The 27,687-nt window shown below is 38.3% G+C and overlaps 1 protein-coding gene across 4 annotated transcripts in view; it reads right to left on the bottom strand.

The window, feature by feature from the left end:
- Window positions 1-27,687, bottom strand: part of rasa3.L (RAS p21 protein activator 3 L homeolog) — a 110,343-nt gene that overhangs the window by 48,803 nt on the left and 33,853 nt on the right. For 3 of the 4 annotated variants that reach the window (XM_041581022.1, XM_018245126.2, XM_018245127.2), the window contains exons 2-4: window positions 20,238-20,355; window positions 14,743-14,846; window positions 7,349-7,443 (exon numbers count right to left, since the gene is read on the bottom strand). In XM_041581022.1, the coding sequence (XP_041436956.1) occupies window positions 7,349-7,443; window positions 14,743-14,846; window positions 20,238-20,355 (317 nt within the window). 4 annotated transcript variants of the gene reach the window in all.

Here is a 27,687-nt window from a genome sequence, read left to right as displayed (position 1 = left end):
AGTTTCCCAGCTGCCCCAGTCATGTGACTTGTGTCTGCACTTTAGGATGGAATTACTTTCTGGCAGGCTGTTATTATTCCTACTTAATGTAACTGAATGTGTCTCAGTGGGACTTGGCTTTTACTATTTAGTGCTGTTCTTAGATCTTCCAGGGAGCTGTTATCTTATGTTAGGGAGCTGCTATCTCGTTACCTTACCATTGTTCTGTTGTTTGGCTGCTGGTGGGGGGGAAAGGGAGGGGGCGATATTACTCCAACTTGCAGTACAGCAGTAAAGAGTGATTGAAGTTTATCAGAGCACAAGTCACATGACTGGAGGCAGCTGGGAAATTGACAATATGTCTAGCCCCATGTCAGATTTCAAAATTGAATATAACAAAATCTGTTTGCTCTTTTGAAAAATACTCAGTTGAGCTCAATAAATAGGGCTTGTGATAAATTAACTACTTGCCTATTGTTTTAATTAAGACATATTAATGTCAAGGCCTATGTATTGTGCTCATGCTGGGGCAACCTTACACCAAAAAAAAAAACAAAACAGTCTTGCCATATGTGTTCCAATAGGAGAACATGGAAACTTCCAGCAACCCTAGCAGTAACTCAGGAAGAGTTGGAGGGTGTCCAAACTGTTCTTCTCTACCACTTAGAGATGCAATTCAATAACACCTGGAGGGGCAAGTTGGCTGATTATTAACTCTATGGCATGAGTCCTAAGCACCATGTGGCAACAGATAATCAATGTATGCAAATTAAATTTTCACTTCATTACAACGGTGCATATACTGTATGCTATTTTAAAGGCTCCAAAACGAACAAGCAAAACTTTTTTAACCAGTAAAAAAAGATGAAGACCATTTTGACTTTATATAAAAAAATAAATAAGAAGAGACCCACACAAGAGGTCAGATGACCCTGCCTGTGAGAACTTCCAGCAAATGCTCAAGTTTAGAGCAACTAAGCGATCTGTTTATTTCAGGCACACAGAGACCAAGGCAACCAAGTAGACAGATAGCAGATGTTGTAAAAAGCTATTTGTACTTGGGAATCATTTGAAGACGCATTAGTCATTTCCTGGTTCTCTCATTGGAACAACTCGTCACCTCAAAGCTGCACACAAGTTCAATGTCTCACACAAGGGCCATTCCATTCAGACAAACTGCAGGGAATCAAACCTGCTGCCTGCTTAAAAGAGATACTGTTCCCTGGGCATTAAACCTCACTGAAGCTGCCCTGCCAGCAAACAGGTAAAGTCATTACCTTGTGCCTTTCCTCAGGCTGAGCCATTGCCATTATTTTGTGTGGTGGGTGCTATGAGAATTCTGGCAATACTCCACTACCATCCATTCAACTTTATTCATTGGCTGTAACAATGCAGCACTCCCAAGGGTGTCCAAAGATACAACACACAAACACTGAACTTATGGCTGAAATGTTTGAAGCTGGCCATACATACAGAGATCTGCTCGCCAAATGAGCATGTCTCTGCCCTATATGTCCACCTTGTGGTGGGCAATACTGGGCTGATCAGATTGTGGGTATATGACAGGTTCCCACAGAGTAAGTGTCAGGATAGCAAAAAATCTCTTAAAGGCGACCCGTCACCCAGACATAAAAAGCTGTATAATAAAAGTCCTTTTCAAATTAAACATGAAATCCAAATTCTTTTTTTTATTACAACATTCATTGCTGTTCTAAACGCAATTAAACATCTTAGCAACCTCCCATGCTATTAAAAATAGAAAAGAAAAAAACCTGATGCATTAAAAAAAATGATGTAAGCAATGAACAATGTTGGATAAATACAATTTACTGGCTGGGTTTACAAGCATTCAATCAAATGTCCTTGAATATTTATAGTAAGGGAGAAAAAAGGCCACACAAAACTGCACAATAGTGCAACAAGAACACACTCTCTCAGGACTAATGGAAACAGCAGGATAAATGTGCCTGCTCTCTAGCAAGGCACAGATTGGGATATCCAGGGTACTGCACATGTATATAAACAATACGCTCCCATATGTAATTAAAAGCATAAAAGGTGACCAGTAAATTCTACTTGTTGATTGGGTAATATGGGTTATTGCACTTGGGCAACTTTAGGTATTTTTCAGAGTATGTAATGTAAAAAACACAGAACGGATAACCGACCTGTCTATACAGATTAAAGTATATCACAAAGTCCTATTAATAGGGTGTGATTCCTTATATACCACAAACATCCTTACCCCCATCCATATAAATCCAAAAATCCAAGTGTAAAGGGACATCATATCAACTTCCAATATTATGCTAGCCAGCTCTTAGTCTTTACATCCAGGCTTATTGGCTGCTGATGACACTGGTCATAGAGTTAATGTATGTAGGTGCACACGGATGGGATTTTAAACTGTAAGCTCTAGTGGGGCAGGGACTGGTGTGAGTGATGGACAATTTTTGTAAAGCGCGGATTCAGTGCTATATAAATAATCATTGTACTAGTATCTGGTGTTAACTTCTAAAACATACCATTACAGAAATGCCTAAAACTTGTCGGCAACTCAAATTAACTATACAGGGAAGTGATTAACGGCAGTTCAGAGTTTATGTTTTGTTTCTCCCCAAAGCAATGTACTGGCTAAAATATAATATGAGATATACTGTACATGAGATATATGTGAAAGTCAAGCTTTTTGGGCCCAGGCCAATTTTTATTTATGGCCTACATTTTTCCTTTCAGACTAGACATTTCACACAAATAGGAATCACAGCTGGTGTGTGGCATTTAAATGTAGGCAGGTAGATGTATAGAGGTAACAGTACAAAAAAGTAATTTATCCTAGTTTAGGATTGTTCTTAACATAGTTGTACAAGTTTATCGGTCCCATGGAATGCTTTTGTACTGAAATCATAAATCTTCAATCAGTTACAAAGAAAGCAAATATATTTCTGCCATTGGTTGGGCTGTAGTTTGTGCACTGGAAGAAGTTGTGGGCAGACTTTCTTTTATTCCTAAATATAGCCAGTCAGTCAGCCAAACAGTATTTGTATGGTTTGAGTATGTGCCAGCACAGACTGACTATTATCTAACCAATAAAGGGAGTTTCCCAGTGCTAAACTGTGCAACTTTTTCAAGGATAGAACATTTAATGTTCACATGCTGGAAGAAAAGAATATTTTTTTATGACCAATCCTTTTGCCCCAATTGTATGTATTTTGTTGCATTGGGTACTGAATTGGGCAATGGGTTAATTTAAAAATGGGGGGGATTTGTCCAGTGCAGGAAACCACAGCATCTAAACATTTATGTCTAATTGGTTGCTTAATGGCCTTCCAATGTGCTAAGCACACGCAGCACACACATGCAAAGGAGAAATAACAAGATAACAATAGATCTCAATCTGGAGACCCGGTTTTAAAGCTTCTTGTGACCTTGACCAAGTGTCAATCTCCTGGTGTGCCAGCACACACACACAGAGAACACGCAGATGGCTGGACTGAATGCAGTAAAGCCCCCAGGGAGGAAACTCTATAGAACCTTATTGTTAAAAAGTCTTAGAGCTGCAAATCTTTTAGTCTTAGCTGCTTTATGGAAATAGCCTGCTTGCCAGTGGCTTAAATAAATGATATTAGGCCCCACAGCAAATAAATTTTAAGTTCCCAAAATATCCAGAGGTTGGCCGATGTTACCAATATATGTTTAAAGGGATACTGTCATGGGAAAAAAAAATTTTTTCAAAATGAATCAGTTAATAGTGCTTCTCCAGTAGAATTCTGCACTGAAATCCATTTCTCAAAAGAGCAAACAGATTTTTTTATATTCAATTTTGAAATCTGACATGGGGCTAGACATTTTGTTAATTTCCCAGCTGCCCCATGTCATGTGACTTGTGCCTGCACTTCAGGAGAGAAATGCTTTCTGGCAGGCTGCTGTTTTTCCTTCTCAATGTAACTGAATGTGTCTCAGTGGGACATGGGTTTTTACTATTGAGTGTTGTTCTTAGATCTACCAGGCAGCTGTTATCTTGTGTTAGGGAGCTGTTATCTGGTTACCTTCCCATTGTTCTTGTATTTGGCTGCTTGGGGGGAAAAGGGAGGGGGTGATAATCACTCCAACTTGCAGTACAGCAGTAAAGAGTGATTGAAGTTTATCAAAGCACAAGTCACATGACATGGGGCAGCTGGGAAATTGACAATATGTCTAGCCCCATGTCAGATTTCAAAATTGAATATAAAAAAATCTGTTTGCTCTTTTGAGAAATGGATTTCAGTGCAGAATTCTGCTGGAGCAGCACTATTAACTGATTCATTTTGGAAAAAAATTTTCCCCCATGACAGTATCCCTTTAAATTGCTCATTAATTAGGGCCTCATGGGTCCTCTGTACCCCCTAGGCCCCCCTGTAGCCTCAGGGACTGCTTCCTCTGTAGTTACACCCCTGCTGCCTGCCCAGTGCTGAATCACACAGTACCAGTCTGGTTCTATAGCAGTGAAGTGATCATTAAATTCATAAACTCAATCCCATAGCATGGATTACAAAATGCACTAAGTGACCTCACATCATGAAGAGAAGCCTTCCCTTCAAAATATCCCTTATTATGTACTATAGCATGCATGGCATCTGCAAAATATCTGCTTATTTTCTAGTTTTAGGGCTCTTACAGACAAGCGTTTTTAGCTGCGCTCCCCTGCGTTCTGGTTTCATGCATTCAGCCACGGGGAGCGCAGTAGACACACTGAATTCTTTTCAATGGGGCTGTACTCACACAGACACATGTAAGCGACAAACGTAGGTTGGGACGCAGCATTTTTACATTTTTCCTGCAGTCAGCGCTTACATGCGTCTGCGTGAGTACAGCCCCATTGAAAAGAATTTAGTGCGCCTACTACTGCTCTTCCCTGCGGCTGAAACCAGAACGCAGCTAAAAACGCTTGTCTGTAAGAACCCTTAGTCTGGGGGAAAAAAATTAAGCTAAACTGGCAGAAATGTGTGGTCTTTGAAGCAATACTGAGACAATGGTTGAATTTTTTCTCTTTTTTATTTTTACTTTTAGAGTACATGTCAAATTAGGGCATTTAGATCACTGTTGTCGAGTAGTGAGCAATCAAACCAATGAGTGTCACCCCACAATGACTACAATGTGAAGCTCCGCACATTGTGCTTGCCCTGTGACTGATGCTCAAAAACAAGTGGGAGATCACTGTTATTTAACATTGTTAAAGTGCAATAGTCTATTGAATACCATAACCCTTACATAGTTAAGATAATTGATAATAAGCAACCACTAGCATTTATTTTTCAGACAGGCAATCCAGTTAAGAGTACCTGATTGCATTTAGTTTGCCCTGCAAGTGACAATAAGTTTGGTGTTTAATTCACTAAAGCACCTGTGTAAACAGCAGGCTTCAAACAATATCAAGTCATGCCTGCAGCTTAACCACAAGAGTACTTCCAATTAATTTTCCCTTACAAGATTAGCGTGCAGGGAGAAAAACAGTTTTCCAGTGCTTCTCACTGCACACAACATGAGAGCTTACAAGAAACACACTACTGTAACCTGACAAGACCTTTCCTTAAGGGCCTAGGTTCACAGTAGACACTTTTATCCCATTTATGCTAAAGCCCATAAAGTCTGCATAAAGCAGAGGGTCTGAAAGGACGTTGAATATATCAAGTCTGTATGCAATATGGCTATATCTATAGGCTGCAACACAGCCTGCCTAGAGCAGTTAGAATAATAAGTTATTAATAACATAATTCAGCTGGCACTGCATGGACTTTTTTAAAAAAAATTCTGTCTGATCCCATTGATTGGAAAAAACATGAATCTGCATCAGATCAAATATCATGATAAACAAGACAGATGGACCCAGGAAAGTCTGCAAAGTGAACCAGAACTAAACAGGAAAACTGGCCTTGATTGAATGCCACTACCATGTGGTGGCATTTTTGTGTGTACCACAAATGGGAAATCAGGTGTTTACTGACTTGTAACAGTCTTGTCATTAGAGACTGTACTGACAGGAGCTTATGTAATCAAATTTGGGTAATGCCTGTAATATTCCCTACCCACAGTCTGCCACACCCCAACACATCATGACTTTTTTTTTTCATATGCCCAACTGAATTAAATCATGGCACAAAGAGGAGTTAATTCCCTTTAAGATAAAAAAAAAAACCAGTTATTTTTTGCTAGCAAGCTGAGGAAGCCAGAAATTCTAAGACAAAAAAAATTCTGTCACCCTATTACCCTAGAATTCCCAAAGCCAGTCTCAGGCAACAGATGAAAAGACTATTTATAAATTATAATTTTTTCAGAACAGACTGTGAATAACTCAGTGTGACAGAATCTCTTTGTGACTGGTTATATTTATGCATTTTTTGTTAACTTACAGTATTTCAGTATCCACTTGGATAAGAGAAAAGCCAAATCCCAAACACTGATTTAGTATTTTATAATGTTTCAGAACGCACGTTGGTTTGCTATTAAAACTGTTTAGCCCACTGTCTGGTGTAACCTTAGGCATTTAACAGCAGGTCTCCAATGATACAGCAGGTCAGCAGAAAAGCATTCCTGAATATTGTTTTTGATTGTCAATAACAATGTATAAATATAACCTGAAGCTCAAATGAAATGGGTTGATGCAGAAAATTACACAGCGATGTTCATTTTTTAATTATACACAGAAACCAATGCTCATGATTTTCAGTCTTGTCCGACATGTCATATGTTTAAAACATCAGAAGAAATCAAAGACTTTCTGTGTCTCACATGTGCCCAAAGAGAATCAACATGTAATTAAGGGCAAACCTAATGTTTCTCTCTTACTAAGGTTACTATTTATACACATAGAACATTACATAAAAGTCTTTGGCCTCCTGCAAGCCTGTAATTTTGGCATAATACAATCTGTGATCATGTTATTCCAGGAAACCGCAAATAGCCTTCAGGCTTTTTCAAAGACTTATGTCTCACAGGTGCCTTAAGAGTGAAGAACAACAGACATTATTTCCTTATTATAAACTTTCTTACAAGACCTTACCTACTGTTTGTATCCTAATACTTTCACTCTTTAGCTCATGTGCAACTTTTGGTGCAGAGGTCAGTGACTGGAAAGAAAAATTTGCCAACACTACAGTATTTTAAAGGCTTTTTATGGAATATTTTAGTTCCCGTTAAATTTTTTGTTAAAGGGAACAACGTTTGAGAAAAGAAGAAGGTGAGAGAGGAAGATCGAAATTACCCATTGCACAGAGATAGGGTATAAACAACAGATCCTATTTGCATTTTAGAACATGCAAGATCAATGGCTGCACAAAGCCATCAACCTGTCTGGGCATGGTCATCCAATAATTAATTACAGAAAACTCACCTGAACCTCTGAATCAGCATCCACATGTTGAACCTGGAACCACGTGTCCCTGTTGTTGTACTGCTGCAGATCTTCCTTTAAAATTGAGACTTTGCCTAGAAACATATGACAATGGAGAATCAGTAAGTTGCTATAAATAAGAAACTAAAGCCTGTCTGATAAATCTAAAATTGGGTATAACGACACTGCAAACTATTATAAGATAACTATTAATCTAAAATGGAGGGTTTTAAAATATCTAAAACCACTGCCGTCTTTGGCCTACAGCAAAGACATTCCCACCTAAATTTTGGGAACAAGACGTTTTCCATAAACATATATTGCAGCTGTATACGTTGGAAGACAAATAACTTGTATGGGGCCCCAAACATTTCTCATGATGGCAAGTAACCAGCATGCGTGCACAATTTTGACTCTGAAGAGGCCTCTGTACTTTGTGAGTACTTATGCCACTTAGTGGTTGAAGTGAGAGAGCCAGTGAATACTAAATTCTGCAAAATCTGGAGTACCAAATTGTGGAGGGGAGGGGGTGCTCCTAAATAGAGCTCTCAACATTTTGCATCAAAATTAACAGCTAAGGATTGATTTTGTTTAAATAATATATGAAAAAAATATTTAATGGAAAGCAATAATAGTACACAGATATTTGCAATAATACGGAGAGGGGCCGATTGTTTTGCCAAAACCTAGATTTGTTACTGCTGTAAATAAACCTCAACAACAAATAAATCGAGTTTGCACCACTAACCCTCCTGAGACACTGAGGGTCTAGAATGGCAGCTGTGGAACCAGAAGAGTGGAAAGTAAAAGACACACACTAACTTTTAGCCATTGTTTGCTTCCATTACTTGTTCATAATTGTCTTGGGAACTACATGCAATAAATAATGCTTTTGGCAACTGCAATGCCTACATTTTTGTCATCACACAATGAAAGGAACTCACATTAAATGAGCCAATTATATCATTTGTTTCTGCAATTACTAAGCACTACTATTTTTAGATTATATTACACAACTAGGGTTTAAACGGATATTATATTCAGTGTCTCTCAGGTTTTGTCACTGCATCTTTTACAGCAGTAAACGATGTAATTTCCAAATACTTTGCTCTTTTATTATATTATTATTGGTAAATCCCCCATAGTAAATTTTGTCATTCCAATTTCTTATAATTTAGAATCACAATACAATGAAGTCTAGTTGTGACCACATCAAAATTAGTGGCAAAGCAACACAACAGCAGTTATGGAAGTACAGTAATGTAATAAGATGACCTGGAAAAAGCTGGTAAATGCTACTGTTTTTTTTAATTTCAAAAGGAGAGCTGTGCAGAAATATTTAAATGGTACAGCAGTGTTGCTTTGTCCTCCTTCACATACTCTCCTGGTCCAATTACACAATAAAATGTATAGCAGAGGTGTATCTGGACCATGCGCCAATGCCTTATTAACCTTGGCAAAGTATAAATGCTTCCTGGCACTTAAAGTGTTAACTCAATCTAAACCCAAATATTAATTTATTTTACAACTGACCTAGTAAATTCTCTTAACATGTCAAGAGCAGACCCAATACCGTATATCGGTACTAACAGACTTTACTTGCCTAAATCTTCTACACCAAAAATTACTCGAGAATGGTGTTAACTATTTAGCAAATGTTTGAAAGGGGAGAGGGATAAATATTTTGTTCATTAAACCCTTTTCAATACAGACCACAGTAAGAGTATTTTACCAGCATAAAACACTCCACAGGTCTGTACCACTGTATAAAGTAGCACAGCCAGCAACCCTACGTGTTTATAATGTACAATCACAAGCATAGGTGAATTGCATTGCAATGGTTATTCTTCTGCAGCAGTAGGAATCCTCTGCTTGACTACCCAGCTACCTGAGTTCATGTGAGGATATCCTAAAAATATCCACTCCTGGGTGCTCTTGTGTATTACTACAGCTGCAGGAAATGGTGTTGAAATTAAAAAAAAAAGGTTACAATGAAATGAATCTCGGGAATTTTTATATAAGTAATTTATGGAAAATAAATTGGGAGCATGAAAATAAAAGGTTTGACTTTAGTAGAACAGATATACAGAGTACAGACAATTAAATGAAGGTGAATGTAACAGCCCCCAGTAACTAGCTGCTGAAAAAGCAAACCCCACTGACTGGCAAAAATCTTGAAAAAAACATTTTTAGCTGGCTTATGAGCTATGGGTACAAGGCACAACATGACCTAGAAATTTCTTCCTGCATCTATAGGCACCTAATGCTGTGCTACTTGTGAATTGTGCCTAAAACTTGCGCACTGACATGTGCCTTACTTTCCTTTGAAAAATTAATCTTTGGCTCCCAACATGCCATTTACTAATATGAAAATATATTTGCTTAAAAAGCAGCATGAAGAATGATGATTGAATGCCAGGGTATTATATATGACCAATACCTCTTGTACAGTTGTGCACTTTCCTCTATTACTCTATTATTCCCTATTGTCTTCCCAAAACACTCATTTATAAACACTGGCAAACTTGGACCTGGGTAGTAACCCATAGCAGCCAACCAGTGATTAACGGTTTTCAACCATGAACAGGTAGAAAAGTCAAAGAAAACATCTGATTGGTTGCCATGGCTAATAGCCCAGGTGCAAATTAGCCCAGTGATTTAAAACGACCCATCCACAGCAATTATATCAAACAACTGAACAGCATAGAGAGTCTGGCAATAAATATGCCCAGATGTTCATTTGCTACAAGCAAAGAGAAAATAGGGAAGTGATTCTTACAAGAACACAAATTAAACATGCCCTGCAGAATACGGGTTAATCCTATTTGTTCGCACTGGTTACAGTCGTGTAATTAAAGAATCAGCAACGATAAGCTGGTGTCAGGAGTCTAAGAATAGTGTTGCACCATCGCAGTGATTGGAATGGTGTTAGCAGCTGCTTGCCATTGTAAGAGAAACCCACAGGAAAAAGATCAGGAGGTGTGAATGACTTCACCTTCCTGCCAGCACTCCAAAAGAATGCCAGGAGTAAGGCTTTTATACAAGAGGATGTACTGTTATGTATGTATGTATGTATGTATGTATGTATGTATGTATGTATGTATGTATGTCTATTTTTATTTCTATTGCAAAATAGCAATGTAATGCAAAGGGTGCACTCCATATGCACCAACAAACCCTGGATGCTAGTACAAAACAATACATATATGCAGTTTCTCGCCTTCCCCGTTTGGTGCTGACAAAATTCCCATTCTGTGGGGTAGTGAGACCTATCAATAAGGTGAACATTAGAAGAACTCGTTTGTTAGCAATTAATACAGAGGACAATGAGTCCTTACTGTAGTTTATTACAAGTCACCAAAGACCACATGGAAAAAAAACAGCACAAAATCACACACAAGCTGTTTTTTATAAAAATCACAGAACTTTAAAATAGCCTGAAAATAATTTAGGGGGGGGGTGGTGTCCTCCTCATAATACATTAATGAGAAGTTATCCCTCCTAGTATTCATATTGCTATGCACAACGCCCAGCATGTCACGGACAACATTGCTGCAACTTTCAAAATCCCTCAAGCTCATTCTAAAGATTCACTCCTAGCACCTTAACTTTCAGGTTCAATTCTAAACATCAGTTCTCCATTCTCTTGTTTTTCATTAATAGAAGCTGTTGAAATATCCAACATTTCCAGTTTCCTTAATTAGCCCCATCCCTATAAATGATCAAGCCTTACTTATAAAATGTAATTTCTTTTATTGAAAGCTTATTAAAAAGGAGAGAAGCTAAAAGCACCCACGGCTTGGGAACCAGTGCCCAAAACAATGCTCGGTTTCTGTCCCTATATGTTAAAAATGGTATATTCTGACTATACAGTTTACAAGATGATGCACTGGAAAATGCACATCTTGTAAATCAAAAAGTTCTAAAGAAGCCCCGAAGAGGTTATGTAATTGCACTACATTTGCCCAGTTGCAGCAGTCATTCTGCAGGTAGCATATACTGAAAGATATGGGTTACCGCACCTGGGAAACTTGATGCCTTTTATTGTGGGATAGTTCTGGTGTCTAATATGGAATTAAATAAGAAAAGTTCTATGTAAAAGGATGTTTGTACATTTCTAAGGGGCATGCTGTATATATTTAACGGTAAAAATGATGTACAAATACACTTTTGTTGAAAAAACAAACAGCAAAGTTAATATGCTGAGAAACAGCTTCGATGCCACAAGTAGTAACTTACTCTGCCCAAGTCTAGAAAAGTTCCATAAAAATGACATGGCTAGTAAAGCTGTCTAAAGATTAAGATCAATTTTACTGACTAAACCTGTTTCTAAGCAAGTTTACTATTTGCACCAGATTCTTCCAGTATGCTTCACTGGACTTGGCCAAACTCCTCAGTTTTAAAAATAGGTATGTTGTGTTACACCAAATAGTTGTTTTCAAAATTAAATACATATTTTTAATAAACGTGTCCCTAAATAAACACACCAATATGTAAAAAAAAAAAAAAAGTATTAGGGTTATAGCACTTTGATATTAGTTATATAGGTGGGAAATTGTATATTCCTTGTACGAGTTGTCTAAAAAAAGCACTCTTTATGCAATTACAGCTAATGAACAATTGCATGTACAAATCTAGAGACAAAAACATGTTCTTTTCATACATTATGCAATGTTCTTATTTGTTTTGACACAAAGAAGGAAAAATCTTTACACAGTAAAATGACCCCAAAAGAGGAACACTATAAATATAAACAAAAAGAGAAAAGGAAGAGGAAACTCCAGACCATAGAAACATAAAATATACAAAAAATGTCAGAATAGTGGAAGACCATCAGGCAGTATGTGGAGGTCTAATTAATTACTTACTTTTGGGATCATTGGAAAAAGAACTGCCAGCGCAAAAAAAAAAAAAAGTGACGAAACTTGCACAACTTTGTTGGTTCAACACTAGCTTATTTAACAAAAAAGCGAAAGAACATTCCCGCATGTGTTGTTTTTCTGAATTAAAAGTTGCATGCCTGCAAGAATCACATTGTTATATTCATTGTTATAAGGCTAAAAAAAACTGAATGTTTACAGCACCGGATTTCTCTCCCTGGAGCCCCGAGGCCTCTGGGTTCTAGCACCCGATATCGGCGTGCACCACTCCCCCTCCATGCACAAGTGCGTGCCATAGCGCTGGGGAACTCTGCATTTCCCATATGCCTCAGTGTGCGGCTAGGCGGCATGCCACCCCTAAAATTTAGCCGCATTAGGCCCGGGCCTTTGTGGCCTTGCTACAAATCCGGGGCTGAATGTTTACATGAACTGGCAAAATAAATTAAGTTGACTATTAAAGACTATTCCCATTGAATATATTTAACCTTATACAGTATTTAACCTTGTCAGCTTTTACTTGTCGAGTTTTTTAAAGCAACTTTTTTTCAGGTTTTTTCTTTTTTCTTTAACAAATACAGACTATTCGAAGTTATGAATATTCTCATGTATATTCATGTTCTTGTTTATCACTGTGTTTTTTTTCTTGAATAGCAAAAAACTGCAAACTCTGGGGGTTGTTTTTTTTAAAATTTTCATGAAATGGTCACATGAGCATATGTACTATGCACACATGGAATACAATTCTTTCATGTTAGGCATACACATTTCAATGGAGAAAAGTTTGTAGTTGTGTTTTCCAGATTCCCTGCCTAAATTTGCCACTTATGTATTAACCTATAGTTCCAAGTCGTATTGTACAGAAACAACTTATTTAAATGAGAGTTCTAGGCCATTAACATTGTAACATAGTAAATTAGGTTGAAAAAAAAGAAACACCCATCAACTTCAACCTTTTATGTCTATATATCACTTGCCTAACTGTTAGTTGATCCAGAGAAAGACAAAAACCCTCCTGAAGCCTCTCCAATTTGCCTCAGAGGGAAAAAAATTATTGGATTAACTTGTACTATGAGCTCTCTTCCATATCCCTGTATTCCCTCACTTGCTAAAAAGCCATCCAACCCCTTCTTAAAGCTATCTAATGTATCTAACTAGTACAACTGATTCAGGGAGAGAATTCCAGAACTTTACAGCTCTTACTGTAAAAAAAAAAAACAAAAAAAACATCTTTCTGAATATTTAGATGGAACCTCCTTTCTTCTAATTACAATGGATGCCCTTGTGTCAACTGGAAGGACCTATTGGTAAATAAAGCATTATAGAGATTAATATACAATAACTTTATACATAGTTATCATATCATCCCTTAGGCGCCTCTTGTACACCATAAACAACCCCAACTTCATCAGTCTTTTCTTCACAACTTAGACTTATATAAGACTCCATATCTTTTACAAGCTTAGTTGCCCTTGTCTGGACCCTCTACAATTGAATAATATCCCATTTGAATGTTGGAAACCACTCTGTAAAGTGGAAGAATAACCCCCTCTGTCAGATGTCTTCAGTTCTTTGTGCTAAGATTTGGCACAGGCGCATTGTCGCGCATCCCTCCACTCCTAGACAAGCGTGTTAATTTGCCTGCGCCGAATCTTAGCGTAAAGAACTGAAGGTGTTTAACACCCTCCTTCCGCGAACCTATGCTAGTTTTAATACAGCCCTTGAAGCTGCTGACTGGCATTGCTTGCTATAGCAAAGTTTATTGTCTACAAGGACTCCAAGGTCCTATTCCGTTATGCTTAACAGACATACGTGGTCCTCCCTGTCCTCAACAGTTCCCTCAAACAAATCTTCTCCGCCATTTTCCTTTACTATGCCCACTAACTCAGTTAACCGGTCTTCCACGAAAACCCTTACTGCACCCATCCCCCCATGCCTAGTTTAAAACCTCCTCCAACCCTCTAGCAATTCTCTCCCCCAAAAGACCTGCATCATCATCACTGAGGTGCAGCACACCAATGGAAAAAGAGTCTGTAGCCGATTGAAAAATCAGCCCAGTTCTCCAGAAACCCAAAGCACTCCTCCCAACACCAATCTCTCAGTCACAGCATGCTATGGATTCTATATTGGAGCCATCACAGCAGTGCAAATCCCATGGCATATACCAGTCAAAGACTTTCTGGTAAGGAGGAGGTTAAAAAACAAGATGAGCTGCACCTTAAAAGTAATAATTATGTAAAAGCTCTTTAAATAGCACATCATCCAGGACTAAAAAGGATTGCCTTTCCTTATGTAAATGGCTTTAGACTGAGCAAAGCTTTTACTTGAATTCTTATTCTCTCTATTCTCTCAAGAAAGAGAAAGAATATATGCCTATATATATGCACTCACATTATAGAGATTTCTCTGACAATTTTCTAACTAATGTTAATTGTCAGAAATTCCAGCAAATATTCTGTCAACAAAAAAGTGTTTTCCAAGGGTGGGTTTCTCAATCACGATATTTAAGGCACTTACCCATGATTAAATCCCTCCGGAAAACATCTCTGTCAAATATGTAAAAGGATAAATGGCGAAAACTACGAGGGATCTCACAGTAAAAGTCTTCTCCATAGAATGGACTGGGGAAAAAAAATACAAACAATTATCAATTATTATTTGAACATTGCATTCCTCCACTTCTTTGTGAAGGATGGAGGCAGTGGGGAACTGGCAATAGAAGGGAAGAGAAAAAGGCCTTTATTAAAGGGGATATAAACCCAGAACAACATTTTTTCTAATCATAGAAAATACAAAATTCTAAGCAAGTTTCCAATACAGTTTTTAAAAATGTAAATGGTTTCAAGTTATTTGTATTTGAAATTACAACTGAAAGGCATTTTTTTACTCTGTTGGCCCAGTCTCTTGAAACAAATGTAGCAGAATTTCCCTCTTCGCAGGTCTGTTAATCAGCTTCTTCTACATGGTCATCAAAAGACAGAACTACCAGGCCAGAGGATAACAAGGGAAAAACAGATACTGCAGGTATATCTACGAGTGATGTGCAGGCTGACCTAAAACCCCTGGTGACCTGTGATATGAGTCATCCATCAGATGCCAAAAAAAACATTTCTAGATTTTATTTTAAGCTATTGGCATTTACATGTTAGGGAATTCACATTTTCTTAGTTTGCATTAAAACTGGATTTAATAAAACAAATATAAACTTTTCGAGATGACGAAATAACCCATAAGGGAGAAAAAGTGCTTTCAATACCCTGATAAATAAATGCCTACTTTTAGGTTCATTGTTTATTTGTTCTCAACACTATTTAACTACAATTATGGATCAGTTATATAACTACATAAACAGAATGTATTGCCCAGGCAGCTGCTGCAGAAATTGTGGGAGGAGGAGGTCAAGATCGGTCCTCGTGTGAACTTCAAACATACCCTAAGTCTAAGCCATTGTTGCCAATTCTGGCTGGTAAGCAATTGTGAAAAAACATGGCTACAGAATTTAGTAAATTGAAACAGATTCCAAGTTGGAAGTATTACTTTGCTATTAAAAATAAATTATTCAGAAGAGCGAGCCCTGCTAAGAAATCTTAATGTAGGCAGCTTACCCAACAGGTGGAAGTTCTTATCCTGTTAATGACAATCAATGGAAACAAACTGTAATCTTTAAATGAACATCTCCAAAAAATTTAAGACCCCTTGTTTTGGCCATCTGAACAAGCTCTATATTATATTTGCTTAGATGAAAATAAATGATTTATGTAAGAGCAACTCCAAATATGGCTGGCAATCGGACGAATCATGAAGATAAAATCAAAGGGCACTTAAACCATTATTAATACACTAACGACACCAAAAGACTTTTTCTACATTAAGCTACTAAATAATGCCCTCCTCTTTATACAAAACAGGGATTGTTTGTTCATATATTGCAATATATTTAAGCTGGCCAACTATGTCAAAGCCATCCCTGGCATGGCCAGGGGGACTAAGCTTTACCTGCAACTTACTCACTTTCAATGTTAAAGCTCCCAAATGGTTGCCCTTTAATTGGCCACCACTGGGATCACCATGACTGTAGCTGGGAATGATGGGAGCTACAACATGGAGCTGGCCACTGCTCCTGTATAAAAAAGGTAAAGTTATGCTCAACAATTTTAAACCATTAGAAGGGGGAGTAATTGGGTTATGACCACAAAGTTAATATATACCAAAGCAAAACATCCTCTGCACTCATACATATCAATATATTAAATGGCATACATCATTTCTTTTCATAAAGCTACTAAAAAGTGTCCATGCTCACTTTCATCAGACTCATTAAAAATGCTACTACTTCATTATACATGGGACAACATTTTAACAGCATCTTCCTACAAAGTTAAAAACTCTTAAATGGTTGCCCTTTTTATTGGCCACCACTGGGATCAATGTAGTTGGAGATGATCAATATCAGACAAAGCATGAAAAGAATCCTGTATTCAGTGCATTATAGAGTTTATACATCACACACATGTGCCCCTGCTCTTGCGATACTATTGCAATCTAAGGTCCATGTTACATTTACACACAGCAGGGGCACTTTTATCATCAAGAGCAATTAACCTACAAGTACTGTATGTTTTTGGAGTGTGGCAAGAAACCTACACAGACGCGGAGAGAACATACAAACTTCTTGTTTTGCCCAGGCTGGTATAGAACTCAGGACCAGAACCAGGACCCAGAGAAACCCAGTGAGCCACTGAGCTGTAGTGTGTATTAAACCTATCAAATACGCTATAATGTATAAGTAACCAAAGGAGGAGCAGTATAATTTGAGCATATGGGCCATATTCAATTGCAGTACTGCTGTAACAAAAAGTTGTGCTTGCACTCTCTTGGTTGTTAAGAGGTTAAAGGAAGAACTACCAATTCACCACTTAAAATACAAAAAAAAAAAAATGCTCTATTGTGTGCTTTTGCTGTTGGAGGCAAATTTTCCCAAATCCATTTTGTCATTACACAGCTTTTTACACCGTTTTTCAGCGAATTTAGTTTTACACAGTATAATAAACATACTCCTGAGAGCAGACTGCTCTGAAAACTTGTGTCTTTTTAGCTTTGCATACCTAAGAGTGACAAAGAGTTATGCTGCGCTGACCACGTCCATTTTGTGGCAACACCCCCGAAAATTGCATGCCCAATTACAAAATTTGGCAGGTTATGGAAGGTCTGCACACATTTCTGGGAGGGGTTTAGGGTTTTACACACAAAACAGTTTTGCTAATGAAGGTGAAATGCCCTTTAAGCTGTAAGTCTCACTTCTCCCAAAAGACCTGCTTATCTTAAATAAATAGTTACAATTGTATCTTTGCTTATCTTAAATACTTACAAATGTATCAGGTGCAGTTGCTGAGTATTTTGAGTTCTCTTCCAAAAAGCCTCTTGTTTAATTAAGTTGGCTGAGCAGTCAAAATCGGGACTGTCCCTCGAAAAATGGGACAGTTAGGAGGTATAGCTTCACCCCACTTTAAAATCACTTCATAGGAATTTTGGGATTCCTAGAAAACTATACATTGGAGGAAAAGGAACAAGATCCAATGGATGACGTGTTTGTTATACTTTGAAGGTGTACATTAACATGGCGGCTTCCACTCATAATATAAAACCAAATCAGGTGTAAAAGGCTTTGAGTGCAGAATAACCTGCACAACCATGTCATAGAAGGTATTTATGTAATAACAGGGAAAGGAATTGTGGTTATACATTTTGTGGATTTGTGAGCCAAATTGAGGCCAAGAATAACTGGCATCCAAGCTAACCAGGTCTGGACTGGGAGTCAAAATAGGCCCATTCTAAGTACACCAGCCCACTAAATAGTGACTTTCTATGGCATCTTATGACAACCCCTTTGGCATTTTCCAGAACCCACAGATTGCCAGTCTGGGCCTGAAGCCAACCACAAGCAAAATAAGGGTGGTAAATGTGTGCTCTGCAATCATGGTACTGGAATGTGAAGCTTGGTCAGCTCACTTACAATTGCCCTTACTATACGGTCTACAGAAGGGTTTGGATGACCCATAGTTTGCTTGCATTGGAAACGCCAAAGAAAGTACTTAAACACCAACACAATGAGGTAGGTATGGTCAGCACTGTATACAGAGTTGTCCAAGATTCCATAGGCCAGGTGACGATGTCCTGCAACCTTCAGAGGAGAAATCTGCAACTCTGTAGCTAGGGAACACCTGATGGCTTTTGACACAGGGCAATGGACCAAAAAATGGCTTTGAGTCTCCTCAATGGCGCATCCCCAGAGGTACACCCTGTCCTGTCTAGGAAGTTGATGGTAGCTACTGCTCACCTTGAGCTTCCCATGCAGAGAGAGCCACTGAATATCATTCAGTTTGGCAGGTAAAGCTTTGCTGCTCAAGTGGTCAAGTGACTTTTCTGCGGTGTCATCTATGCAGTCACTGAGCACAGGGGCAACAGCAAAATAATCTTGTACAATTTCAGTGTACAGGGCCTTTCCCGAGACTGTATATAGCTACTGCTTGGACACTTACCCATACCAGAGCAGTGGTGTCATAATCAGGGGTGTTGAGACCAGTCCGGGTTAACTTTTTCCACCTATGCCACTTGGTCAAGTTTAGAGCAGACCAATATGATATGGCCGTTTGCCACAATGTGGGATGGTCAGCATGCAACTTGGAGAAGTAGGAAAGTAAAGTAGAAGCAAAAAAAGACTATAAGGCAGACCATGTCAAGACAATCTTTGTTCTTTGGCGGGTAAGTAATGCCCCTCTTAACCAAACTGATCTTATTACCTCAGAGCATTACAAAAAACATAGTCTGTAAAGCGGCACACAGATTAGCAGGTATTGAGTAAATGTATGACAGGTACAGAAACATGGGGACCAATCAGGTCTGGACTGAGAAGCAAAATAGGCCCTGCCATTTCAGGTACACAGAGGCCCAAACAGCCCACAAAGAGGCCCAAAAAGTCCCCACCAACCCCCTAAGGTGTGAATTTCTATGTCATCACAGATTGCCAGTCCAGGCCTGGGACATAGTAAAGAATAGGGAGGGTATAGGTATCTTGTGAATGAACAACATAATAGTATGTCTGATAACTTGCAGTATTTTCCTTTGCTATAATCTGGATAAAAGTACACCTTGTGATACTCACAAACAATAGCATTTTAAATCACAGTGGGCCTGAAGTGCACAGTACCCCATGACTGGCTCTCTGGAAACAAGGCACATTGCATTAAAAGCACTCAGAAAACTGCTTGTAAACAACTGATCGTACATATCATGTAAGACAGAATGGTCTTGCCTTTCCATTCTGGGGTTTGTCTCACTTTACAGGGGTTGTTCACCTTTAACTTTTAGTTTAGTTTGATGCAGAGAATGATATTGAGACAATCTGCAATTGGTTTTTAATTTTTATTATTTGTAGTTTTTGAGTTATTTAACTTTTTATTCAGCAGCTCTCCTATTTGTGGTTGCTAGTATCCATATTACCCTAGCAATGATGCGCTGATTTGAATGAGACACTGGATATGAATAGAAGAGGGCCTTAGTAGTAATAAAAAGTAGCAATAACAATAAATGTGTAGCTTAGAGAGCATTTGTTTATTTAGATGGAGTTAGTGACTAAAAACTGGAAAGAGCCCAAAGAAGAAGGCAAATAATTTAAAAACAATAAAAAAGAAAAAATGAAGGCCAATTGAAAAGTTTCTTTAAAATATTCTATAACATAACAAAAGTGAACTTAATGGTGAACTGCCCCTTTAAGAGGGATATATTATTCAAAGGATAAATTGCCTTTGCCCCAGGCAACACTTTCTTACAAGCCACTAACCTGAAATGCAACAATAGTATAAATAATATAAATATAATATATAAGTATAATAGTATAAACAGTAGCAGCGCTAACAGTATCTACAGTGGGAGAAAGAACTACCCAGGTTAACTATGCCAACATAGAGGTCTCCTTGTTATATTATAACATTTTAGCAATAAATATGTATTACCAAAGTGATTTCTCGACTATCTTGGTCCTGAACACCTCCTCCTGGTCCAGGTTTACAGTACAGAAGCAGTCACGCATCTTGTTAGGCCCAGGATAAGATGGAAGATTTTTTGCTTCGCCTAGTTGAAATAAACAAAAAAAAAAATCCAACACATAATTATTTTGTTCAGTGGAAAAACTTTTTAAGTACCGTATATACTCGAGTATAAGCCGAGTTTTTCAGCCCCCAAAATATGCTGAAAAACTCTACCTCGGCTTATATTCGGGTCAAGCGCAAAAACGGTCGCCGGCGTCCAAGAATAGTCGCCGGCGTCCAAGAATAGTCTCCAAGAATGGTCGCCAGCATCCAAAAACTAGACGCTGGCACCTCCAATGGGAGCAGAAACCATCAATTTTTTGATTGAAAATTACCAGAAGCTGCTGCATTTCCCTCGGCTTATACTCGAGTCAATAAGCTTTCCCAGTTTTTGGAGGTAAATTTAGGTACCTCGGCTTATACTCGGGACGGCTTATACTCGAGTATATACGGTATATCAGATAAATGTAGTGTTCATCACTATTAAAAAACAAATCTTGCTAAAACATTTATAAGCCATTTAACAGGCAAACAATAAATTGCACATTTTAAGTAGCATATTAAGTTACATTGCAAGACAATAGTAGTAGCACTACTTAAATGAAAGCCCAATAGAGCTAAACTCTTACATTTCAGAAACAGTTAAAAGTTTGCATTGATTTACAGTGGCATGCTCGTAACATCAACACACTTTGCTGCAAGCAAAGATTTTCAATTTACTATACACACTAGGAACACAGCCTATAAAGTCTATTATCAAAATAAATGATACCTGTTATGTGTAAACGAAAAACAAAATGTAAGGAGGTGTTGTTATAAGGTGAGTGAGGTGACTACAAACAGCATTTGCAGGTACTGGCTCATATAAACCATTTGCTCTCTGTGAGAGGGTCTCAACACAGTAAAAATATAAATTCTCCTAACTTCCATCAACAATTGCTATGAATGTCAACCACTTAACTAAACAACAACAAGAACTCATTACTGGAAATTGCATTGTGGCTCGATATATAATTTGCGTTAAAAAATAACTTGTCTAATCTGTTCAACATTTTTTTTTAGCAAAGTAGCAGAGAAGTATTATATACAAGGGCAGGCATCTGCTGATGTGGGCCATTTAACCTATGCCTATGATCACTGCTTTGAAATTGCATAAAGTAAAAAGGGCAGAATGCACCATTTCTGGAATCTAGATTTTATGGCCATTAGTTGCAGTGCACCAAGCTTTAATTTGTCCTGTCATAGCTCCAGGGTACATTTAGTATAGCCTAGTTTCAATAAAGAATATCAAATGGTCTTCTGTTAAAATATTAGTGGTATTTTTAAACTGGATATTTATAATCCCAGCCATAAAGCATGCAAGCATAGAAAGATAAAGGCAACTCCCAACTCACCACTATATGGGGCCCATTTACTTAGTTTGAGTGAAGGAAGAGAAAAAAAAAACCTTCCAATTTCGAATGTTTTTTTTGGCTGCTTCGACCATCGACCATCGACCATCGACCATAGGCTTTCTAATCCTCGAATGAAAATCATTCAACCAATGGATTAAATTCCCTCTAATCGAGCGATTCGAAGGATTTAATCGTTCGATCAAACGATTTAATCGTTCGATCAAACGATTTTTCGTTCTAAATATCGACAGTCGAATATCGAAGGTTAATTAACCCTCGATATTCAACCTTAACTAAATTTTCCCCTTTGTCTCTTCGAGGAAAAGGCTGCCCATTTCTTGGTGTCCCTTGACCTTAGGAACAATACAAACAACAGATGATGAACAGCAGCACAGTTACCCGATAAGAAAGAAAATTAAGCTTTATTAGCTTAGAGGAACCGTGCTGCTGTTCGTAATCTTTAATGCCTAAAGCACAGATTAACAGTTTTTATATTAAGATGGCATATTACATTTTTCACAACCATGTAACTGTATTTAATATGATGTGTTGTTTCCCACCCAAAATAAAATGGGTTTCAGTGTTCCCTCCCAAACTTTCAGCTTTTGTGCTTCCACTGATTTGGCCAACTTTCCTTATTAATCTTGCTTTATAATAAAATGACTGCAGTACAGAATATTCAAATGTCTTATCAGATAAATGTATAAATATAATATATAATAATATACTAGTCATTTTGTGTGTCTTTTAAGACACCTGTACTACGGAGTCTGATGCTGTATATATGTAGTTTCTTAACCATAGTACTGTATTATTATTTCATGCATAAATCCCTCAGGGTTCTGAAAGGTATGCACCCATGATATAAAACTTTGTTAGTTTAGATCCCACATTATATCTAAGTTCACATAAATGGGCAGGCCCTTCTATTTACAGTGCTAAATATAAAATAACTGGAATGAGCAGGTCACGGATGCCAAAATTGGTGAGGCAGCAGCAGATTTTGTATAAAGACAGCAGATAAAGCCAACACTTACTTGGGCATCCAACTTCCACAGCTCTGTTACCCAAGACAGATAAATACAACACTTACAGCTCCCAGAGAGTGAAGTCAGTGAGATTCCCACTGATGAGAGACAAAGATAGCATGGCAGAGGGCCAGCAGAATGCCAAGCTTCAGACTTTTGTACAAAGCTTCCTGGATAGTCTATAAACATCCCTACACGCAGTCTGACTGGCATTATAACATCTTGAAATAGCACTATCCATCTATCTATAGCTGTCCAAATTTGAGTCAGCTGTCAAAAAGCAAGAATGTTTGTCGGTGGACTGAACACCCTGATGGATTTATTCACATTACAATGTTGGATGAAACCGAGATACACTTTATTAAATTTAAATTAGGCAGATGATGAGAATCAGTGGACTTGATCATGATTTGCTACAAGTTGGCTTGTAGATCTAGAATCTATTCAACTCAGAGTTCCTTACCTACAATTATCACACACACACACACATATATATATATATATATTTCCTTGAGAAAGGTCCTTGTGTGGGACCGAAACGTTGGATTAATAAACGTTGTTTTTTCTGCAAACCCTGTGAGTGCCATCACCTCTTACCTGTAATTATATATATATATTATTAGATAGAAGAACAAACCGCACCAACCAGGGCTTAATATAAAGACAAAGTGTCAATTTAATTTTCAACGTTTCGGCTCAGTGGCTCGAGCCGTCTTCAGGAGTAAAAAATATCGTGTACAAACATACAAGTTTAAATAGTCAAAAAGCCCGCCAAACCATAAAGTGACGTGTACAGCTTGATAGTGCAAAGGTTAACCCCTTTTCGTGACGTAATTATTGCCGTGATAGTTAAATATGTGTGTCTCTTCCTGCCCGTGAACAGCAAATAATGGCATAATACGTGTGAAACAAAAAATTATTATGCCCAACCATTAGTGACGCTAAAAAAGAATCTGCTGCCGTAAGGTAGTACAGATCTAGTAAAATCAAAACCGCGTACCACCGATCCTCCCTATACAGGGAAAATCCGGTGTTTGCGGTCTGCTCGTGCCGTATGTCATCTGCGAAGCGCTTACCTCCATTGCTATCGCCTCCTTCGCAGGTACGGAGCGTGTACTTGGTGTGCAGTCCTGTTAATCTCCCATGTCGTGACAGCGATCTTAGCCTGTATTCGGTGGGAGTGTATTACGCCAGTGGTGTCAAGCATATCAGTCTCGCCTCTACTCATTGGTTACATACCGCCATACTGTATAAACCCTTAGCCTGCACCGGCTGATTCGAAACAGCGGAGTGCCAGAACTGCCTACCGAATTTCACGCACAAGACGGAGACCGGCAGGGTTGTTCGTTGGCACCTCCGTTTTACTCACAATATGCACAGTGTTCATCTAGGTACAACCGTGCCTTAAGCAATCAGGGCATCTCGTTCTCCATTAGTATTTAGAGTTGTGAGGGTACTTCTTGCAAAGACATCGCCCTAGGGAAACTCCACAGCGCACTCTCTGAATGCTTACAGGTAAGTTGTCGTTTCTTTTTCACAGGCACTGCACCACACGCTCCGAGCCCTGCAAGAGGCCCTTAACCTACTATGCGCCAGATGTTCATATCAGCAGAAGTTGTCACAAAACCTGAAGGATAATCGAAAAAGCAAATCAGGGTTATTACTATGAACCCAATTGTGTCAAGAAGCATACTAAAGTAATCAAAAAAATAAATAAATAACGGAAAATTAACCATCAAGAAGGGGGGTGGGAAATTTATGTCAGCCTAAGGAACAGGAACAAGTTACAAGTATCTCCCCTTGGAGGAGGTAATTTTGTGATATTGACAATGTAGCCATATAGGCACCAATCAGCACAAAGGTTACATTTTAGTTACATTGTTATATAACATGGAAGTGTTTATGTCCACACTGTTTCTTCCTTTGGCAATAAAAATTGAAAAACGGCAAAGTCTCATTATTGTGTATTGATTTCACCAAGTCCATTAGGGAAACTTGCACTCTCAAGGGAAAAAAAAGGAGGAAAAAACAAAAAGACAAGAGAGAATATATAAATTGTGGTAATGAATGTCCCAACCCGTGTGGATTACATTATGTAGGTAAGGCATCAACTACTTACAGAGAGAGGATGAACAATCATAGAAGTGCAATTCGGGCGGCTTTGTCGACTGGCAATGCTGAGCAACCAGTGGCTAAGCACTGGCTAAGGTTGGGACATTCATTACCACAATTCAGACATATGTTGATTGATCACGTACCAATCCCAAGAAGAGGGGGTAATAGGGATCTATTACTGACACAAAAAGAATCCAGGTGGATTTACAAATTGGATGTTTTGGCTCCCAAAGGATTGAATGAGACTCTTCCGATGTCTCCTTTCTTTTGACCTCTGACTGCATTTATATATTTTCTCTTGTCTTTTTGTTTTTTCCTCCTTTTTTTTCCCTTGAGAGTGCAAGTTTCCCTAATGGACTTGGTGAAATCAATACACAATAATGAGACTTTGCCGTTTTTCAATTTTTATTGCCAAAGGAAGAAACAGTGTGGACATAAACACTTCCATGTTATATAACAATGTAACTAAAATGTAACCTTTGTGCTGATTGGTGCCTATATGGCTACATTGTCAATATCACAAAATTACCTCCTCCAAGGGGAGATACTTGTAACTTGTTCCTGTTCCTTAGGCTGACATAAATTTCCCACCCCCCTTCTTGATGGTTAATTTTCCGTTATTTATTTATTTATTTTTTTGATTACTTTAGTATGCTCCTTGACACAATTGGGTTCATAGTAATAACCCTGATTTGCTTTTTCGATTATCCTTCAGGTTTTGTGACAACTTCTGCTGATATGAACATCTGGCGCATAGTAGGTTAAGGGCCTCTTGCAGGGCTCGGAGCGTGTGGTGCAGTGCCTGTGAAAAAGAAACGACAACTTACCTGTAAGCATTCAGAGAGTGCGCTGTGGAGTTTCCCTAGGGCGATGTCTTTGCAAGAAGTACCCTCACAACTCTAAATACTAATGGAGAACGAGATGCCCTGATTGCTTAAGGCACGGTTGTACCTAGATGAACACTGTGCATATTGTGAGTAAAACGGAGGTGCCAACGAACAACCCTGCCGGTCTCCGTCTTGTGCGTGAAATTCGGTAGGCAGTTCTGGCACTCCGCTGTTTCGAATCAGCCGGTGCAGGCTAAGGGTTTATACAGTATGGCGGTATGTAACCAATGAGTAGAGGCGAGACTGATATGCTTGACACCACTGGCGTAATACACTCCCACCGAATACAGGCTAAGATCGCTGTCACGACATGGGAGATTAACAGGACTGCACACCAAGTACACGCTCCGTACCTGCGAAGGAGGCGATAGCAATGGAGGTAAGCGCTTCGCAGATGACATACGGCACGAGCAGACCGCAAACACCGGATTTTCCCTGTATAGGGAGGATCGGTGGTACGCGGTTTTGATTTTACTAGATCTGTACTACCTTACGGCAGCAGATTCTTTTTTAGCGTCACTAATGGTTGGGCATAATAATTTTTTGTTTCACACGTATTATGCCATTATTTGCTGTTCACGGGCAGGAAGAGACACACATATTTAACTATCACGGCAATAATTACGTCACGAAAAGGGGTTAACCTTTGCACTATCAAGCTGTACACGTCACTTTATGGTTTGGCGAGCTTTTTGACTATTTAAACTTGTATGTTTGTACACGATATTTTTTACTCCTGAAGACGGCTCGAGCCACTGAGCCGAAACGTTGAAAATAAATTTTGACACTTTGTCTTTATATTAAGCCCTGGTTGGTGCGGTTTGTTCTTCTATCTAATAATATTATTATTTGTTTTGAACCAGCACACAGGCATGTGATCTTTTCACCGTGTGCACCAGCCACACATTGCTATATATATATATATATATATATATATATATATATATATATATATATATATATATATATATATATATATATATATATATATATATATATATATATATATATATATATATATATATATATTCAAAATTAAATATAAAAAAATCTGTTTGCTCTTTGGAGAAAAGGATTTTCAGTGCAGAATTCTGCTGGAGCAGCTCTATTAATGGATGTGATTGACAGTATCTGTTTAAAGGGGCTGTTCACCTTTAAGGTAACTTTTACTATGTTATAGAATGTGCTAATTCTAAGCAACTTTTCAATTGGTTTTCATTATTTTTTATAGTTTTATAGTTATTTGCCTTTTTATTCGGACACTTTGCAGCTTTCAAATGGGCGTCACTGACAAATGCTCTGTAAGGCTACTAATGTATTGTTATTTATTCAGACCCTCTCCTATTCATCTTCCAGTCTCTTATTCAAATCAATGCATGTTGCTAGAGTAATTTGGACCGCAGTTACCAGATTGGTTAAGATGAAAATTGAAGAGCTGCTGAATAAAAAGCTAAATAACTCAAAAAACACAAATAATAAAAAATGAAAACCCAATTGCAAATTGTCTGAGAATATCACTCTCTACGTCATACTAAAACTTAGTGGTGAACAACCACTTTAAGTACACAGCAGAAAAACTTAGAGGACATATACCAGAATGTGAAATGCCGTGATTACAAAAGCCCTGTCCTTATAGGCTACCATCCTGCATCTGCCAGCACTCCCTAGATGTATATCTGAATATCTGAATGACATGCACGTTAGGGTACAGATAGGGGGCAGGATGAGGACACGCATGTGCTTTCCCCTTATGAACCCTGCCTTTCGTGTCATAAATTAAACATATTCTGTGTATGGAGAACTTTCAGAACAGCATTCTATTGCACGTGCATAAGGCACTTTTCACTAGGCAGCAATGTTGCAAAGGGGTTAGAAGTCTGTTTAACCATTCACATTAGTCTCTTCCCCAATAGAGCTTACAATCTACTCTCTAAAGCACTGCAATATGAAG

The sequence above is a fragment of the Xenopus laevis genome, chromosome 2L, assembly GCF_017654675.1.
Source record: "Xenopus laevis strain J_2021 chromosome 2L, Xenopus_laevis_v10.1, whole genome shotgun sequence".
Classification (NCBI taxonomy): domain Eukaryota; kingdom Metazoa; phylum Chordata; class Amphibia; order Anura; family Pipidae; genus Xenopus; species Xenopus laevis.
The sequence above is the reverse complement of the archived record's forward strand: the minus strand, read 5'-3'. Positions and strand labels throughout refer to the sequence as shown.